The sequence below is a fragment of the Magallana gigas genome, chromosome 5, assembly GCF_963853765.1.
Source record: "Magallana gigas chromosome 5, xbMagGiga1.1, whole genome shotgun sequence".
NCBI lineage: Eukaryota > Metazoa > Mollusca > Bivalvia > Ostreida > Ostreidae > Magallana > Magallana gigas.
Window position 1 is genome coordinate 5,812,928 of NC_088857.1, and position 20,243 is coordinate 5,833,170.

General features: G+C 33.6%; 2 protein-coding genes across 3 annotated transcripts in view; both read right to left on the reverse strand.

Moving 5' to 3' along the window:
• LOC136275781 (uncharacterized) overlaps window positions 1-19,133 on the reverse strand; it is a 215,698-nt gene extending 196,565 nt beyond the window's left edge. Inside the window, exons 1-6 of one of the 2 annotated variants that reach the window (XM_066085760.1) lie at window positions 18,925-19,133; window positions 16,655-16,765; window positions 15,508-15,547; window positions 14,496-14,608; window positions 14,115-14,153; window positions 11,835-14,010 (exon numbers count right to left, since the gene is read on the reverse strand). In XM_066085760.1, coding sequence (XP_065941832.1) covers window positions 12,830-14,010; window positions 14,115-14,153; window positions 14,496-14,608; window positions 15,508-15,547; window positions 16,655-16,765; window positions 18,925-19,093 — 1,653 coding nt within the window. In that variant the 5' untranslated portion in view covers window positions 19,094-19,133 and the 3' untranslated portion in view covers window positions 11,835-12,829. Of the gene's footprint in view, window positions 1-11,834; window positions 14,011-14,114; window positions 14,154-14,495; window positions 14,609-15,507; window positions 15,548-16,654; window positions 16,766-18,924 lie in introns of those variants that run through there. The other variant, XM_066085758.1, reaches the window with a different exon arrangement.
• LOC105335767 (uncharacterized) lies at window positions 2,199-7,443 on the reverse strand. The gene is made up of 5 exons (XM_066084142.1): window positions 7,318-7,443; window positions 6,153-6,479; window positions 5,782-5,901; window positions 4,790-4,918; window positions 2,199-2,675 (listed from the first exon to the last, which is right to left on the reverse strand). The coding sequence occupies exons 2-5, from the start codon at window positions 6,477-6,479 to the stop codon at window positions 2,199-2,201; spliced, it is 1,053 nt and encodes a 350-aa protein (XP_065940214.1). The 5' UTR covers window positions 7,318-7,443.
• Window positions 19,134-20,243: the final 1,110 nt, after the last annotated feature.

The window sequence follows — 20,243 nt, forward strand, 5'->3', positions numbered from 1 at the left end:
ATGGACTTTTCAAAAAGTAAGAATTCCTGTGTGATTTTTTACGCAACCTAATTTTCCATAGCAACAACACTTCACTGTTGCATAACAAAGCTTTTTGTGGTATATAATGAAAAATTAGATGTATTTTTACAAGTTCCAATTAAAAAAAATTGCAAAAAAATTCTAAAATCGGGAATTAAAGCATATCAAAATCATCTTAAATATACCAGTTTCCTATTATTTGGCCTTGTTGTCATAGCAACGGATGTCAATTTTCATGATAAAATATTAATAGCATGGATATTGATATGGATGTAAAAATGTAACAGTTTCGCATTTCGGCTTATTAAAAAACCGCAAAAAACTGATTTCAAAAAATTGTAACGGTTTCCATGGTAACATTTTATAAGTATTGGTTTCTCCATCAATTTTATGAAATAATTAAATAATTGAAAATAGGACAAAGGCTGTTTTATGTCTTTGATAGTTCACATTAGTGGGCAAAACCTTCTAATATGGCCTCAAAGTAGGTTAGTTTTGCTATTTTTCCATCTTTAGCCTCAGTTACTATGGCAACGGTTACCCCTAGCAACCGACTTCTAGTGGGTTTTTTTCCTTTTACATCTAGGTGTGTCCATGTATGAAATATAAGGAAAATTGGTGACTATGCGTGGCCAGACCTTTTTATAAATCTTTGATTCTTACATAGAATTGATCTTAAATTTTAGGTTATTAGCCAAACCCGTGACGTCATTTTGTACTTGCATCAGTCATCCTTCAAAAAATTCACCCACCCTCCCATATCCCTTATACCTGGTTGAGTCAATGCTTTTACCTATTAGCTGTTTAATTGATATACTGTTATTAATAAATGTACGTTGTTTCTTTTCTTTGCTGCTGTTTTTTCTTTCTGACCATTGCAGGACAAGCTGAAGCCTGGTTCGTTGTGACTTTGTATTTAATATATCCCCACTGTTAACTGTCTGAACCTCATACGCACTTCTATATTAAGTACTGGGTTGGAATCAGAAAAGAAGAACGTACAAGATCCAGTTCCCTTTTTTTTTTTTTTTTTTTTTTTTCCACTCTATATTGAACATCTGATAAAAACCCCCTACCGTCCACTCCTTCCGCAAATCGGCAAGTGATGATGCTACTCGTTATCAGCAGTTCTCAGTGGGGATCTTAATATATCCCCACTGTTAACTGTCTGAACCTCATACGCACTTCTATATTAAGTACTGGGTTGGAATCAGAATTAAAGAATCTTCCTTGACCGAATTGCTTTCACCGTTTTAGAACCATATTGTTCTTATTATATACTATAACCTCTCCCAACACTCAATCTTAAATATAATAAACAAATTTCAAATCAATTGACTTTTGTATTTATGCAGGTATTTTGCATACAATCATCACAATAGAAAACAATGTACAATTTTTTAAACAATACACATATTCATGACATATTTCAGTAACAAACACATCTAATCAAAGGCTGGTGACAATGAAGAAATATCCCCATGTGTTTTATAAAATGATTCTATATCCTCCCTGTCACTTGTAATCTTGGCAATATTTCCTGCTACTCTACTCGCGTCCGTCAAAGATTTTGACCTACTGTAATAATGTGCCGAACTCTCCGTTGACCATCCTACATGTTGCATAAGCTCGCCGGGGCCCTTGACCGCACCCGACACTGCCATTGTGATAGCAAAACCTCCCCGTAAACAGTGCGGCGTCTCTCCTTCATCTATTCCCAGTGTAATTAAGTAGCATTTTAACCTTTCATATATCGCTGAATATTCCAATTTTTTTATCTAAAACCCTCCCTTTTTCCGTAACAGGTCTAAACAAGTAACCCAAACTTATGTTAATTCCATTATCACTTGTCCATTTATAATAGTGTTCCAAACCCAAAACAGGACATATTATTTTATCCTCAGACCTTTTAATGACAAAAGTGTTACATTTTCCATCTCCTCGAAATGTTTTCCCATACGTATGATTAAACGCGAACCCTGACGAGTTTGGAAGTTTCTTAACCTCTTGAGACAAAATGTTAGAAATATCACTGGCTCTATCGCCAGCAAAAAATTGTAATTTAAACACAGCCTGGTCTCTCACAAGCACAATTTTTTCTCTTAAAGATAAATCATGTCTAGACAACTCTCTGTCAATGTATGTAGCTATTTTTTGCAATTTCCCCTGAATATTGGTTAGGCTTGTTTTGGTAAAATGCGAGATTTAGCTTGCTCATCTTTACAAGATTTTTGATAGCTTTGAACTTCCGGAGACATGCACGGATTGCCGCTGCATGTACCAACATCCCATGAACGACCCCTACCATGCCTACACAAAATTTCAGATAGACTCTGTACCATGCCATGCACTGTCCCAGCCGCTAATCTTATCGCGCATCCACATCGATGTATGCCAAACTCTCCAATATGTGGACATGACATTCCATGGATTTGTGTCTTCCCCAACTTATCATTCCACACTAAAAATCTACAAATATCTTTCGGTGTAACTGACATAATTGTTGGTGTATGTGGTAGAGCTAACAGAAATTTTTTAAAACGAACTTCTAAACTTTTCCTTCTCTTTGTCTGTTTCGACTCCTCTTCCCGAGATTTTAAGTCATTAAGCCTTTCGTCTATACCAAACAGATCAATGGACTTTCCAGTGAAATTCTGAAACAGGAATGTAAACCACTAAACATACATTTATTTCATCAACTAAAGTCCATTCTATATGCTTTCAAATCCCATTTTAGACCAACCATATCATGTAAAAAACCCAATTTAGAAGGACACATGAGTACGTTTTTGTCCCCTTTTCCACCCAATTTTATTGATGCAATGCTAAAAGACATTAACAATGGCCACCATATTGGTTTCGGTGTCATGCTTGGCACAACCAATGTGCATCGCGGGAGTCTATGTTCCCTTAACAAACACAGTACTGGTAATATGAGGCTAAAGGGGGGAAACACATATGGGTTTACTTCTTTGGATAACTCCTGAGCAAATACATTGACACCTGCGGACTGAGGGGATGGGTATTGCGTAAAGTGGCGTAATGGTACTCCTTCCGAATCTCTCATTACATTTGAATCAGTCGCCATTAGATCCACAGTATGTGGCCCAAATGCACTATCAACCAAACTCCATGTCGCAACACTTAACATGCTATCGACATAAGAAATTTTCCTTGAGGGATAATCCGCTAGATTAGATTTTGACTCAACGTAATGCATTTTTAAATCCACATTCAAAACGCAAACCATCTGAAAAATTTCCTTCATGATTGCTGACAACTGAACATCCCTCGATCCTTGATTTTCCCAAGCACATACCACCGCCATATTATCAACAAATAAATCCACTCTATGATCTTGAACATCCAACTTCAAAGATTGTAAAGCTTTTAAAACAGCCGTTGCCTCCTTCTGATGAATTGGCCTAATATCTCCCTTTGCCCAAAAATCACCGAACGCCTCACCTTTATCTTTCCCAGACATGATTGCTACCCCATAACGATATAAAGAAGCATCTGTTGACATGGACACTTGCAAGTGCCTCTCTGGCCTCCATGGAGCACAACCTTTCCAACCATCGACAAAACGCCAATATTTCACCTCCTCAAGTAACGCCCCACTCATCTTAATTTTCCTACTGTTTCTCAAACCTATGGAAATAGCTGCATTTATCTCACGTGTATATAGTTTTGCTCCAGGTATGACTAACGACATTGATACACATTTTCCAGCAAACCTTTGCAACGTTCTAACATCAACATTCTCATAGCTTAAAATTGTTTCTCTTAAAGCCATAAATTTTTCTTTCTTGTCATTAGGTAATAGATAAGCTTGTTTTTTGGAATCCACATAAAACCCCAAATACCTAACCAAAGTGGACGGAATTAACTGACACTTTTTTAGTGCTAGAGTATATCCAAGAGTTGTCAAACTGGTCACAACCATCGAGACCATCTTAATTGGACTATCAATTGTAGTTAGAGAATTTGCCATTTTATTGCTCGTTTTTGAATTAAATACCATAAATCGGTCATCAATGTACTGAATTGTGTTTAAACCCTGATCTCTGAACAATGACGTTACTTGCATGCCTAGCATTTGATATATGTACGGGGAGGCTTTCCAACCGAATGGCAGAGTAGTGTATGTGAAAACCCAACCCCCAAATTGAACTCCAAAATACTCTTCCGATTCTCTTGTAAGTTTTATATGATCATATCCCGATTTCTCATCACAACAAATCATATGTGCGTCCTTTTCGACCAACCTATGGACGTCTTTCAGAGTGTCAAGACTAAAAGGCAAATCTCGAGTCCATAGGTTGATAAAGCGTGCATCATGGCAGAGTCTCGGTTTACTGGGTTCAACAGTCAACGGCATTATCACCTTTGGAAGAGAGCACTCGCCTACCTTACCCCATAATCGAAATGACCCATTTTTTAACCTTTCGTTTATTTCTCCCCTAATGAACGACGTATACGATTTGCAAGATGGCGCATTAGGAAAAAACTGTCTTGGCGGAATATCTGAATCAAATGGTCTTCCTTTATAATTCCCTTTAAACGATCGCATGAACGACAGTGCATCAATTCCCGATTCTACCCAAGTTTGCACTGTTTCAGACATGTTATCTGATTTTCTTTTTGTAACATCTAACCAAGCACTTGAACAATTGTGAATTTCGCCAGAAACAAATGTATCTGGATTTCGTACAACCAGATCGTTAAACGTTTCATTCTTATCATATAAAAGAAATTGTTCATTTACGTGGACTGCAGGTTTGGAATCGCTTTCCTTCAGTGTTATCCACGTAGGATGCCCTCTCTTTTCCAAAACACTTTTCTCCGGATCAAAGGAATCACATTTTTCCCATTCTGGGATTTCAATCTCAAAGTCCTGTTAAGGAACAAAGAATAAAATTTTAATTTACAGAGAGCATCTCTTTGAATAACACTAAGGATAGGATTCCCAACCTGCAATCCACGTGAGCAAGCTCACTAGGGCGTCAGAGTCCCTGGATATTAGGTTAAAGGAACACAAATTGATGTAAGTCAATATGCATCAAGTGTTTTATTCATACAAATATAGTCCTTTATTGAACAATTACAGTCAAAATTAAATTTTTAGTAACTCATAAAACTACCATTAACATTTTAATGGACATACTTTTATACAAAATGTTTAATAGATCTTGCATAAGCAACGTAACATATGGTTTCCATGTCCTTATCATATTACTTTCCTCTCGCTGCTTTCATTTTCATACAATCACGGACATAATGGTCAGGCCCACCGCAAAACAGACAATTTCCTCTTGATGACTGACCTCTACCTGAGCCTCGCTGGTATTTCCTATATCCACCATATCCCGTTACACCCCCATACGGGTACATTTGTGGTACAAAATTCCCCTGCCCAAACCCCCAGTAAGCTTGTGGTGGTTGTGAATATAGGTTCAACATGGGAGACTGATGTGTTGCCTGAACCTTCCCCAATACGCTACTTTCACCACACTCTGACTTTACTTTCAACGCTTTTGATAACGCTTTTCCTACCACATCTGTAGCTTTTCCCCCCAGAACACTTAAACAGAATGACGGGATATCTAGCTTTTCTTTATTACAGTTAGCTTGTCTCGCTAATTCCTCGAAGATAGCCGCATCATCGCTGTTCATTTTTCGGGCGGTACTTGCTAACTCCTCAACAAGGACAAGAATCAACGGGACGCTTGGTTCCGTCTGCATACACAGGCCCCTCACCTTTGCTTTCAGGCTTTTCAACTCCTCTTCTCCCTCGTTCCTCTTTGATTGTTCGAGTTCTTCAATTCTTTTTTCCAGAGCATGCTCCTTCTTTTGTTTTTTGGCCTGCGGCTCACCAACCTGAATATTGATACACTTTATTAAGTCATATATGGTAAATATATCCGAACAACACATTGAGTGAATACTTCATATTATACTAATCACCATTATACTTCTTATATTCTTATATTAAATTATAGTAAGATCATATTGTGCTGCGCTCTATGTCATTTTTTATTTTTTTTTTATTTTTTTTTTTTTAAACTTTCAAATACATTGTCGGTCATCCGCCATTCCCTTTGCTAAAATATATACAGTCATGTTTTTACCTGCTGCTCATCTTGACTGATGTCTTGACCATCCGGCTGGCCCACCTCATTAGCATAAATTATTGCATAGTGCAATAATTTTTTCATGCCCTCCTCAATATTGGCAGTATCTCCAACCATCTGGAGGCATTCTTCAAGAGACTCCCCAGACAGCTCTCTGAATGCCGTCTTCATCTCACTGATGGTCATTGTCTCCGTCGGGGCGTTCATCTTTAGTCTGGCTAAAGGTCCCGCTGGGCCCTCTGCTCCTCTTACACGTTTAATTAACGGGAAAATGTCTTTCCCCGTTAACGTATGTCTCTTTCGTAAGACCGCAGGTGGCGGCATCTAAACAAATGTAAAAGAAACCAATTAAATAGCCATTCAAACTTTATCTTAAAACTAGTTACACTATATAGATCCCAATCTTGTCTCATCACAAATATACTTAAATGACTTATCACGCTTTTATCACTATATTAAATTATGTGAACATCCTACTTAATATGAAATTTTCATCAGTATACCAGCTTTTACTAAACAAATTCTCTCTCTCTCTCTCTCTCTCTCTCTCTCTCTCTCTCTCTCTCTCTCTCTCTCTTATACATTAAACTTGGACTCACTTTATTAAAGTAATTAACATTTTCATGTAATTTCCTACGCGATTTTTCTCCTCTTCTCTCTCTTTATTTTCAAGCTATTAGTCCTCAAGCGAACTGACATTATGAACCACCTCCACGTGATTTTAATTTTTTCCTCACCGTAGACACACTTTCATCATCATCATCATCATCACATTTTCTCAAGCATCAAACTTACAACCACCACAACGTGGACTGAACGTGTTCTCAAAATGCCATTTTATTTCTATCGTCTCTTCTATATCTCAGACTCCATTTCCACCACAATGTGGATTAACATTACACACCTCCGCGTGTGGTATTTATATTTATTAAATGTTTTCCTTCTGAATAAACAAGACATTCACCTCAACGTGGTTCTAATCACAAATTTCATAATGACTTATATTTCCACCTTATGTGGCATTCAATTGTTAACTTTTTTTTTTTTCTTCAATTAAACAAAACATCCACCTCAACGTGGATTTAATCATGATTTCAAATCACTATATATTATACATCCACCTCAACGCAGATGCATTTTTAATCAACCTATCTTAACATACCTTGAAGAAGTTTCAATCTGTGGTCAAATATAGCTGTTAAAAAACACGTCTGGAAGCTCTCTCCGCAAATCGGCAAGTGATGATGCTACTCGTTATCAGCAGTTCTCAGTGGGGATCTTGTTGGCCTCCAATCGTCATGGCTGCTGAAAGAAATCCCACGCAATTCCAACAGTGGGCGGCATTCTGGCTTACCAGTAGTGCTTATGTCAACAATATTAATTAACAGTTATTTGCATTTGTATATATATTATGAACTAGGTGAGCAAGCAGTTGAGCATCTGTTCCCAGGGCTCAAGGTTTTGCTTTGCTTGTTTGTTAGGGATGCCCTATAAGGCAAGAATTGATGCCTGGCTCCTACAGCCATGGGCAATCATCGCCAAATAAAACTTAAAATAAAATACTGTGAAGTTGTTTTTCATTGGGCGATTCCCCAAACTTGTTTTGTTTTCTGTATTTCGTCTTTGATACTTGTTTTCTTTTATTTATTCTGATCATTACAAAAGGACGTGGCTGCACGTAGATCTAATGATGATTGGACTTTACTTTTTAATAATTTTTTGTCACCTACCTAACGTATGCATTTATGATTGGATCAATATGACAGTAAATTGAGCATGGAACTTGCATGTGTATTTACTAAGCAAAATAATTCTCAAAACAAAACTAATCAGCCAAAGAGTCACCGTTAACACTGGTATTGAGTACATGTACTTCCTACACGTAACATCCAGAACAGATGCTTGATCCACCTATAAATGTATCGCGGGAAATTAAAACGCAAGATCACTGTGACGTCATACTTAACTTTCTTTTGCGCTCGACAGTTTTCGTAAATTGTCGGACTAATTCGGGGAAGGAAATGACGTCATTTGTCAGCAAAAGTTCAGATAGGTACATTTTTTTTACATAAGCATGAAGCATATGTGTTGTTTATTTAAGGTTTTTAAAAGGATTTTTTTATTTTTAAATGAAAATGATGTATGCGATTTGGAGGTAAGAATTCTCCGTAGAAACCCTTCCTGTTCCACCATGTTGCTATTCACCGCAAAGGATTATTGGGATATGTAGAACTTTTTCACACCGGTCCACAAAATTTTCTTTGAACAATGTGCAGTTTTCAATTTGAATTTCCTCCGTTCGTACATGTTGTCTATAGAGCTCGCTACGCGAGTGGCGCTCGCTATTATTATAAAACCCGGAAACTTTCGAATTTTGTTTCACTGTAGGTCCGGCGATTTTGTACACCAACACTTCGCAAAAGGTATTTATTTTATTAATTTGTATAACTTATAACTTTTCTTAGTGTCTACATAAAGTAAACTAAGATTATAATAAAGTTTAAAGGTTTATTTAAACCGTAATGAATTACTGTATAAATATAATATTATATATATATATATATATATATATATATATATATATATATATATATATATATATATATATATATATATATATATATATATATATATATATATATAGGATAAAGCAAATATAAAATCACACAATTATAGATGTTCTATTTATCTCATACAATTTGATTTATATTATGAAGCTTTTGAGACAGACCCTTATATGACCCGAATTTAAGCAATTTATTTTTTTCAAAGATTAAAAACGATGATGCAACGTTGTTTTATGCGGTTATTGTGACCTTGCGCAATACAATTTAGTACGTCATTTCTGAGATAAATCTAACTGTTTTAATGTAAAGTATCACTGAAATAAACCTTGAAATGATTTTTTAGCTCTAAATAGTTTTTCTTAGAGCTTATTAATTTGATTAAATGGAAATACTGATCAGAAGACCTGAATTATCAAGTTTGTTGACATACACAAAGTTGCGAATGCACGTTAGTTTGAATTGACTCGAACAAGGAACAGTTGTTGATGTTTTATAACACAAACACCAGCCTAATGATTAGGGATTGAAAATAGTGAATAAGGATGCTTACTGGTGGTGGAATCAAAGTCTTATGAAACATTTTTTCGGTAAGGTCTTGTATATAAACACAATTTGCACAACCAGTACGCTCTGTTTCCATCGCGTCGTCAGGATGAACCCGTTGATATAGTTAACATAATTTGCAGTTTTATAAACTACACAAAGCAAATTGAAAGTTTAAATGGGGCTAAACTTATCAAAAATCTTGACAAACAAGAAAAAAAGGTCTCTTGGGTACAGTTATGTAACAAGAGTTGGGGGGGGGGGGCAACTAGCCCGGGTTCCGACGCCTATGCTACGCAGTTAAATGAAGTCTTTGACATAATCCATTTTATATCAATTTTTGTAGTTGATATAGTTATGTTGAAAGTACTAGCAAATCTTCGAAAATAGGTAACTGAAGCGTTGAAGCGAGGGGCTGTGTCAAAAGTAGTTCCGACCGGAAGTATTTGATATAGCGTCACCCGTGTGATATAGCAAAGGTTTATCACAGGGGTAATATACACCACACGTATGATATATATATATATATATATATATATATATATATATATATATATATATATATATATATATATATATATATATATATTTATATGTGTTTATATTTTTTTACAGAATCACATTTTTGTACATATTAAACATCCTGAACAAAGAACCTTGCCTTTATTATTTACTCAGTCACAGTAATAACATGTAATGCTGAAGTATCAGCCTGTAATGTTGAAGTATCAACATGTAATATCAAAGTATCAGCGTATAATGTTGAAGTATCATCATGTTATGTCGAAGTATCAGCATGTACTGTCAAAGTATCAGCATGCAATGTCAAAGTATCAGCATTCAATGTCAAAGTATCAGCATGTAATGTTGAAAAAAAAAGTTTCAGCATATAATGCTGAAGTATTTCACTCCGTTGTATAACGAAGTGAAATAGTACACCCCTGCGAATGTGTTCGGAATGTTTTCTTTATCGTTGCTAAGTATGTGATAAATCTAGAGGTGCTCGAATTAAAGTTCACGAGACTTCACCGAGATGTGTTTAGTTCCTGTGAAATTTCGACCGGAAGTATAAATGTTCGGATAATTTTCTCAAAATACGTAAGTACTGGTCGATTTTCATATCATATTCTACTTTGATTTATGTTAAAACATCAACATCTATTAAGATGTATATCCTATTTCACCATCTAGCGGTTTGTTAAATTAAACGATGGTATTCAGAACAGAGTTATCGTTCGTGTTCAACCACGTGTAGAGTAGTTGATAATATAAACATTGGGTTGCTTAATAAAATCATAGCCATGTTTGCTGCTTGTTGTGTGCAATACAATTAAAAAAAAAAATAATGGGTGAATGTTTTGCATAAAATCTTAGTGTATAGAGCCATTTTTAAGGAACATTCAGCATAAAATAATTCAGTCTGTTTCACTATTGATGTTATTACTAGGTCAGGCGCGGATCGAAAATTAATCCTCAGGAGGGATCTCTTTTAAGCATGTTAGTTTTTGCAACAGCAGACAAAAACTAATTTTTGTATAGTCACATTTATTTCTAGAACACATTTTATTTACCAATTAATGAAGATAAAGTTTAAAATCAATAAACCTCTAGATTTTATATTTGACTACTAGAACCTAGACACTGTGAAATAGACTATACACGAGGTTCGATTTTTACTGCGAAACTGAAAAGGTCAAATAAAACCACGTGGTCTAAAATTTGAATGACAATAACATTCGCAGGGGTGTTTTGTCCGGGTGAATGAAATACCTGAATGCGGTGAAGCATGAATAGGATCTCTACTACGCATGTTAATTGTCGCAACAGCAGAAAAAAAAACTATTTTTTTTGTATTGTCACATTTATTTCTAGAACACATTTTATCCACCAATTAATGAAGATAAAGTTTAAAATCAATTAACCTCTAGAATTTATATTCAACTACAAGTACCTAGATTCTCTAAAATAGACTATAAACACGAGGCATGATATTTACTGCGAAACTGAAAGGGTCAAATAAAAGCACGTGGTCTAAAATTTAAATGACAATAACATTCGCAGGGGTGTAGTCGGGGATTGCTTTAGTCCGACTGTAGATGGTTGAATTCTTATTTTATAAGTGACACGCCGTTTTTTAAGTATAAAAAGAAAACTCATATACAGTCGGACTAAAGTTCAGATAAATACCTCTTCTCCAAAGTGAAGACTATGAATTAATGATTTTTTGAAAAAAAATACTTTGTAAGTATCATTTGTTTCATTAGGAATTACTAATATAAATGGTTTTAGTGGCGGCAGTGAAGGCGATTTTGTGAAACATAGTATTTATTGTTCTGCTTTGAAACAGAATACATGTAGCAAAATTAATTTACAAACTATTTCACATCATAGTCCTGAAAAATTATTTACAGTAATGATATAAAGAAACTTACAGAATATACACATAGTTTTGAGAGAAGAATATATACAATCATTTTGAGTAAAATTATATATAGTACATGTAATATATATGTACGATAATAATATAAAACGTCTATGAAAATAAAATACAGACCATCATCGATATGTTTAAAGGAAACATGCACTAAAGAAAACAAACATGTACTTAAAAGTCTCCATTGTTGAGTGACATTTTAAAAAATTGCAATTGTTTATTCAATAAAAGGGAGTGGTACATATTAAAAAAAATCTAAAACATTCAGGTTTTTTTTAAGTTGGGATGTATAATGGAATACTTTTGCTTTTTCTAGTGAATTACAGTTTATATCATCAAAATATTTAAATAAGTGTAGACAATTTAGAATTTGATAATATTTTCCTGAAGTCCATCACCCGAATAGTTGTTCTGTACAGAAATTACCATTTTTAAACCAAAGTACTGAAGTACTGACGGAAGGTGATTTTTCTGATGATGATCTATTTCAATATCAACATACGTTATTTCGTAAAGCAAGTAGTTTCTTAGCTCTATTTGAATAATTACAAATATTGTTTTCAAATATAAATTCTCTGGTTTTTCTGACAAGAATTCCAAGCATTAGAAGGAAATTCCAATATGAATCACGTTGTGTAATATAAAGATAGAATTAACGCCATCAAACTTTACGATGTATTTCGGGAAAAGTGTATCAAAGCAATTTAAACAAACTTCAGTACTGGTTCTATTTTTAGATTGGATAACTTGTCCTTGATTTCAAACGCTATCGCTTTAATCGAACAACAAAAAATATCCTAATTGTTCGTACCAATAAGAATCTGACTATTTGAAAAGTCATTTATAAATAAATGTCACGTAAAAATTGTTGTGAATACATTACATCGTATATACCGATTAATTTAATCAGTGGTGATGATTTTGTGCTTAGGACATAAGATTGTTTTATTTCCAGTTTGCCAAAGTAACTGCATAATAGAGTTGATTAAAATAAATCCCCGAAAAGATGTGCAATGTTTCTGTTTAAAATCTAATCTCCCTAGCGGTTCACTCTTGATTAAATAAAACCGATTTCAGTGTTGACATTTACATTCATTCGATTAATATTTGAATAAATCAATTTTTTATTTTCATTTTAATTTTCCTTGGTATTGGCTCCATTGTTTTCCACCAATTTCTAAAACAGGTTTTATGTCGCTTAAATGTGCGACATGTACAATAGTTGTCTTGCTTTGATTTTCAACATATTTCTTTAATTCCTTCGGCTCCGATAACTCAAGCAGTTTATCAAAGTGATAGGTTCCAAACACAATAAGCGTCATTCTCTTTATGACGTCATGTTGTAATCTGTAAACAGATGCCCCTTGTACCTTATCCACAAACTCCATAGGTATCAAGGAAATAATATCCTCTCTGCTCCTAATTCGCTTTTTCGGCTTATTTACAGAGGGTGATATATGCTCAGTATTACTTGTTTCTAGTGATACTTCAGTTCCAGTAATTTCGATTTGTTTTGTGCTGCTTTTTGTCTCCTTTCCAGTTGGAACACAATTGCACGTTTCCAGTATTTCAAAGAGAATGTCGTTTTGGTTGCTAATGTTTATCTCCATTTGAGTTAGACTCATATACACCAACATAAGAAACTTTTCCTTTTCACCAGTTTCGTGCATTCTTTGTAAATACGACTTTAAGAATTCTAAAGGACGATTTCGAAATAACACTGGACCAACTCTTTGGAAATAAGTACATCTACAAAACAGAGCACATATTTCTGAGTATCCTAATAAATGGTCCTTGCCTTTTCCAACTGCCAGTTTTTCAACTTCTCTGAAGTTTTTATTCCGACAGAAAGTTTCAAATTGTGAATATAGAATTTGAGTCCGATCTCCTTTTGTAAAACTCTTTGATAGATCTATGAATTTTGTTTCTTTTCTAAGGGATCTGACAAATTTAACGATATTTTTCCGATCTTCATCAATTAGAAAGATTATGAAAGCTTTTGAAGAGGACGTGTTTTGGAATAACATATGGATTTTCTTTCCTAGGTCTTCCTTTTCTGAGTTGGATATTCCTATAGAGAGCGTCATATCCACGATAATTTGTTCATGGTAATCTTTAACGTCAAATGTAAGAGGATCGCTGATCATAATTGGTGATGAATTCGTGACAGCCACGTATACTTGTTTAGCTGTTGACCTTTTCCCAGATCCCCATTGGCCTACCAAACAGAGTACTTCACCACCGCTGGTAATAAAGTTCACTCCCTCGTGAAAGGCTGATGTTTCATAGAAAGGTTTCTCTAAGTTGAAATCTAATAAGTCGAGAGAAATATTTTTTTATTAGATCATAAATTATAATGCAAGTCAGAAAGTAAACATAGTAAGTATTGATATCTTCATTAGAGAATTAACATACCGTCAAAAGGAATTTCTTCATTTCCCCTCCTGTATTGTCCTAAAAAAGAATGAAATATGACTTTTTCAAATTATGTTATATTATGTATTTGGGAAAAAAAACCAATGATACTGAATTTTGTCAGAAACTGCTATTGCTCCTATGACGTAGCGATCTCGCATCACTGAACATGTCATCAAAGTTATTGCAGTACATCAAATAATCAGTGATTCACGATTCCAAATTGAAGGGTAAAATTATGCACATCTAGTTTGTAAAGTATTTTAAAACAATATCTCAAACCATAAAAATTACAAACATGTAGTTCTTCTTTATTATGTTATATTGTAGCATAATATGTAATAAAAAAGGCTTATTTTGTAAACTTAGTAAAACACTTACTTTTTCTGCGAATACAATGCCCAATTAAACACAGTGCAAGGAGAACAATGAACAAAGATACAGAGATTCCGATATATATCCACGGCGTCAATGAGACAGCTTCGTTTGAAACACTAAGACAAATTTAAAATACCAACGATTAACTGAAAATATTTCATGTAACACAATTATTAATTTGTCTTAAATATGAAACCCAACAAAAAATTTGATCATTCTGTTTATGTTCATCTTTAATTATAAACTCTACAAATAATTATTTGATATCTCAAACGTCAAAGGGTAAAACAGAACTAAACTACGCTTTTTCAATGGGGACTTCAATAACATTCTGATTATAAAACAAGGCCAAAAAAAGTAATTAAAACCAATAAAATACTAAAAATGCAAAATGCTTGCATATGGATTAATTCACCTCTTTACATCGTCAATTCATAAGAGTTGATCACTACTGCCCTGACAAACGTCGCTTAAATTCAAAAAGAAATTAAACAAGAGAGCAAGAAACCTATCATAATCAGTTGTTCTTGGAAGCAAAATATAAATGCAGAGAGAAAAAGTCAACGAAAGAAAATTTCAAAATTTCAAACAGTTTTCATTAAATTTCATAGGCTCCGCCTTTTGAAAGATATTTGTCAAAGACGTATTAACGTTTTTGATGAAAATAAGTTTTCCGTAAATAACGAGCGCTGATAAAAAAAAAAATAGCTTATGAAATGGTAGCGTATTGTTCTAATTGTTGATTTTCACTTACGGTTGTTAAAATTTAAGTAAAGTATTTGTTCAATGTCAATCCCCATCCTTTTCAAAATTGAAACCCTTACAAATTACTAATACATCTGTTTCGGACTCCCCCACCCCCCCCCCCCCCCCCCCCTCAGTTTGGATTTTTTTTCATCTAAAATGTATTCCATAGAAATAAATAGTATTTAGGGCAGAAAGTGATCATTTGACAACTTCTACAAATAACTTTAATACTCACAGTAGTATTAATAGAGGAACACAGAAGACTTACGTTTCACCATCAGTATACGTTTTGTTCAAACATACAGGATCTGAAAAGATATAAGAAACCTATACTTTGCAAAAGCTTCCTGACAAAATATAATGTCGGCAAATCATAAAAGATTATCACACTCGAGTGACTGATCGGCAGCAATAGCATGAATACCAAATGTACAAACATGGAATCCGGATGCAAGGATTTAATCATCTCTTTAATTGGTAATATTTGGTTCCTTTTATAAACCTACATGTTTGACCATCTGTATGAACTATGCAATGTATGAACTTTGCAATGACGTAATAAAGATTACTGCGCTTATTGTTTGACGATTACATTGCTCTAAACATAAAAACAAAGCTAATGTAAAATGGTTTGCCTTTCTAAAACGTTTCTTTCAAATATTCTGAGGAGGTCATCGGACTTTAAACACAAAATTTAATCCTATGACCAACCAAGTTCATATTCCCGTGAGCATTTGAAAACGCTCATTTTCATAAATGTTTACATTTGCAAATAGTGTTTAAAATAAGTAACCAACAAAAGACAAAAAAATGTTCATTTCTGTATATTTACATTTAAAAATATGCTTCCTTATATGAACCTATAAAATAGCGAAAACGTTCAGTTCTGTGTGAACTCTTTTATGATATGTAATGACTACCTGATAATTACACGCGATTATGCTTTGACGGTTGTGTTATTGTAAACGTAAAACCACCGTCATAGTAATGATGCATTATTGTAAACATAAAATTACCGAAATCATAAAGATTCTGAACAACTTGCCTTTCTCAAACGTAAATATAAGAAAAAAACAGCAATGTTAAAATGTTGCGTGATCAAACCTTTTGAGAAGCCCTTTGGGCTTCACAGGATTTGATCACGTGACCAACCAAGTTCAAATTCACGAGAACTTTTTAATCTGTGTTAACATCTTTTTTTTTTAAATTGAATAAACTTTTATCAGGAAAATAAAAATGCACAAGCACTCAAATAATAATATAAATGTACATGTATACAGTTCGCATATATAAATTTAAAAAAAGCCATCCTACTATCAAATTATAATGTGTGTGGATAGACAACAATAGTTGTATGTTATGAAAATCCGTTGACAAAACTAGTTAAAGAACTACATAATTTAAGATAAACTTACACTTATAAATTTCATTCGACCAAATTCGCGTGCTTGGACACGATCCAGTGGTCACATTACAGGGAACTGTATCAAGAGTGTTGGCCCCGGTGTTGTATATCGGACAGTAGTCTTTGGAAAAAAAGTTAAGCTATAATTAAAATTAAATATATTCATGTCATTGACATATACGTTATTATATAAAGATTTTAATACACAAAGATTTTAACACATAAATAATATTGTTTAAATAGCAATACACGTTTTCAGCATTATATTTATTTATTTTGCACTTTTAAAACGATTTATTTTAATTCCCTTATATCCTCATTACATGTCCCATGTAGCTAATACACATTAAAAGACGAAACGCCGACATTTTTTTATTTGAATAGAAATTTTGTGAATATTGTGTCAGTATTCTGTTTTGTCCCTCCAATTACTGACTCGACTTTTATGTGAAAGCTTTTTTTGACGGTGCAATTTATGTCTTTTTGCTTGACATATTTTTCTAAAGGGTAAACTTCTCAAGAGCTCACAAAGCAAAACGTCATAATGATATTTTCTTGTATTGTGATTTGTATAAACAAAATATCTGTTTGATCTATAAGCAAGATACAGAGCTTTGCGCAAAATGCTATGTTTGTACACAGAGCTGATGTCATGCTTTAGTTTGTTTATATTTTAAATGCAGCTATGCTGAATAGGAAATACTAAGTTAAAAAATCTTATGTTGAATGTAAGGAACTCATGTGAACAAAAACATGACTCAAACCAATCTATGTATCTTGCTTATAATTCTACGATTGATACTGAAATTTTGGTTGATCATTATAGAAATGTTTTGCTAAAGGGATGGTATGCTGTAACTACTTGTTATTGAATACAGATGACAATACTGGGTGGGCCTTAGTAAAATAGAGTGATATGCCTGTCAGTACATCGATTCACATATAGGACTTTTTAAAATGAAATACAATAAGTAGTTAAGTAGTTGAAGAAGAAAATGTACCTATATGCTCATATATTTTGATCACTTTACAAAGTGTTGGGGGGGGGGCAGAACTAAAATAAAGAGATTTGGAAGTTACAAGTGTACCCCTACCAAAACTTGAGTTTAATATATCTTGCATAGGATATTCTTGTGGTAAAAATGGTATTCATAAAGGTATAATGAAAAAGATTAAGTGTATGCAAAAACATGTGTAAAATTTGGATACTTAACAGTATTTATTTTTGTTATTCTACCGAGGGGACTTATGGCAAAATATCCTTTGAACGTCCATACCAAGCCATTGTTGCTCAGGTGAGCGATGTGGCACCATGGGGTTCTTGTTGATATTTTTTTATTTTGTTGTTGAGTTGACCCAGGAAATCAAATATGTTCATAGAGGTGCAATTTCTTATGATACTGCATTGATAAGACAATTGACCACAAAAGAATCATTCATAAATCTATCATGTTTACCTCATATATGGAAACTTATGTTCCCGAGTGTTATTGAAACCACAGTACATAGAAAAAAGACAAGAATGAATGACCCACACTGTTTGTGAGCAAACAAGGTTTGCATGTTTAAACAAATAAAAAGCAAATTAAATAGTTACAAGGGAGCATTCTTTGAGTTTTCTGGGGATATATCAAACGACGGTCTGTACATAGTGAACACGACCAACACATATCTTTATCCCCAAAAAACTAAAATAGATTTAGTTAATAAACACTTTGCATTTGAATTTAGGAAAAGGTTTATACATAGCAAATAGAAGTTAATGTAAATAAAACATTACAATAATTGGCCAAGATATGTTACTGGAATTTAAAATGATTTAATTGAATGTGATATTAAATTAAACAAAACGACGACACTTTTTTCCCCGATGATGCCAATTCTATACTTCCAGACTAGAGGTAATTTAGCTAGTTTCATTCAAAAAATTCATCTGTTATGCCAGAAAAATAAAAAGGGTCTGCATTTTTCAGTATCATTTATTTGCGACTACTACATGAAACAATAAAACTGTAATTTTTTAGTGCTCACAGCAAAAGCATAACGATGCTAAATTAAATTGATGGACGTTAATACGCAAATCAGGTGTAAAAGTAGAACAATATTCAAGGTTTCGGTTTCGTTTCTAATAATATCTCGGTTTTAAAACCAGCGAGACAGCAAACAAAATTTACACACAACTATCTCTAAATCTGATATATATCGGTTAAATATCAAGCATTGTAGTCATAAAAAAGAAATATAACGTTTACAAGTAGGTATTACGTTTTCTGTACTTACTTGGATCAACCCAGATATGTTGTATACATAATTCAACTAATCTGTTGTTTTCGTCTGAGACGCAATGGTAGTCATTCCCGGGACTCGAACATTGAAGAGAAACTGCATCTTGCTTCCAAACAGATTCTTCAAAAGCACAAGGCCCTTTCCTTAGCTTATAATTAAACATGGCCAATAGCGAGGAAAAGCCCAGCACAACTCGTCTGATAAGTAAAATCGCACTTGCGTCACTGAGTCACGTGAAAGTCGAAAAGTCGATAATGGGAAGTTCGAAACTTACTTTGTAATAGCTATTAATACCGATTGGTATTTCATGCCTGATTATTTATCCAGAATATTATTTTAATATACTTCAATTTTAATCCATATTAAATGTCTTTTTTTACCAAACCAAACAAAAGTAAAAATTTCGCTTGCAGAAGTGACAGGACAATTGACATTTTAACTAGTCTATGAAGAATGTAGGTAAATCGTTATTTGTAAGGAAATAATACAGAATAAAATAAAATTTCAATAAGTCGACATTTGATATGTTTAGCAAACCTGGACATATTACGAAATATTAAACAATACTGTCGCACACAAAAATTGTCCTATTCATTCAGGAATGGTTCTGGAAAAAAAACCTGCTGACCATTAAAAGGAAACGGTTATTACAAGACTATGATCGTGCTTAAGTACCTTTGTCAAATTTATAAAGGACTTTGTGCAGTATGGTAAAAAAAATTTAACAAATTTTTAAATAGTGTCGTATAAAAATCTAATCTTCATAAATCATTGCACAGTGGACGCCTATCACTTTAATCTTGATTTTCACCACCATTGCTCATTCGCTATTTATCTATGACGTCAACTAAATTACATTCTTCCCGCAAATTTGTAAACAATTGAAAATTTTATTTTTGCTTTATATTTTGCATTCGGAAGCATAGAGCGCAGGTCTGCTCAAATAAGATTTAAACATATATTTTTCTTCAGATAATTATACACATTTTACTAAAAAAAATTATACTTGATCAAGCCTGTGCTCAATGTTTCCCAGTCGAAAAACCATCGGAAAACACCCATATTTCGCTTCAAAACATCATTTTATCAAAATTAGGCAATCATCGTGACGTCATTTTTACATAATGACGTCACTGTATTGATAACCTTTTGCACCCTTCTTTTTAATATGATTCTAACCATCTTCACCCTTAATTTTAAAGCGCTTTATAAAACTTTAATGTTGGGGCCAAAAATGCATAAAACCGCACGTAGTCCTTTAATGTTATTTGACCGTACTTCCAATTAAAATTTTTATACTTATTCAAGATAGG

What these genes read in the sequence shown, in the direction of transcription:
- LOC105335767 (XM_066084142.1), bottom strand. Translation starts at nt 6,479, where the DNA reads ATGCCGCCACCTGCGGTCTTACGAAAGAGACATACGTTAACGGGGAAA. An exon ending in TGAAAAGCCTGAAAGCAAAG is followed by an intron (nt 4,919 to 5,781) that starts GTGAGGGGCCTG and finishes GTTCCTTAACAG; the next exon opens with GACTTTGAGATTGAAATCCC. An exon ending in ATTCCAAACCTGCAGTCCAC is followed by an intron (nt 2,676 to 4,789) that starts GTAAATGAACAA and finishes TTCCTGTTTCAG; the next exon opens with AATTTCACTGGAAAGTCCAT.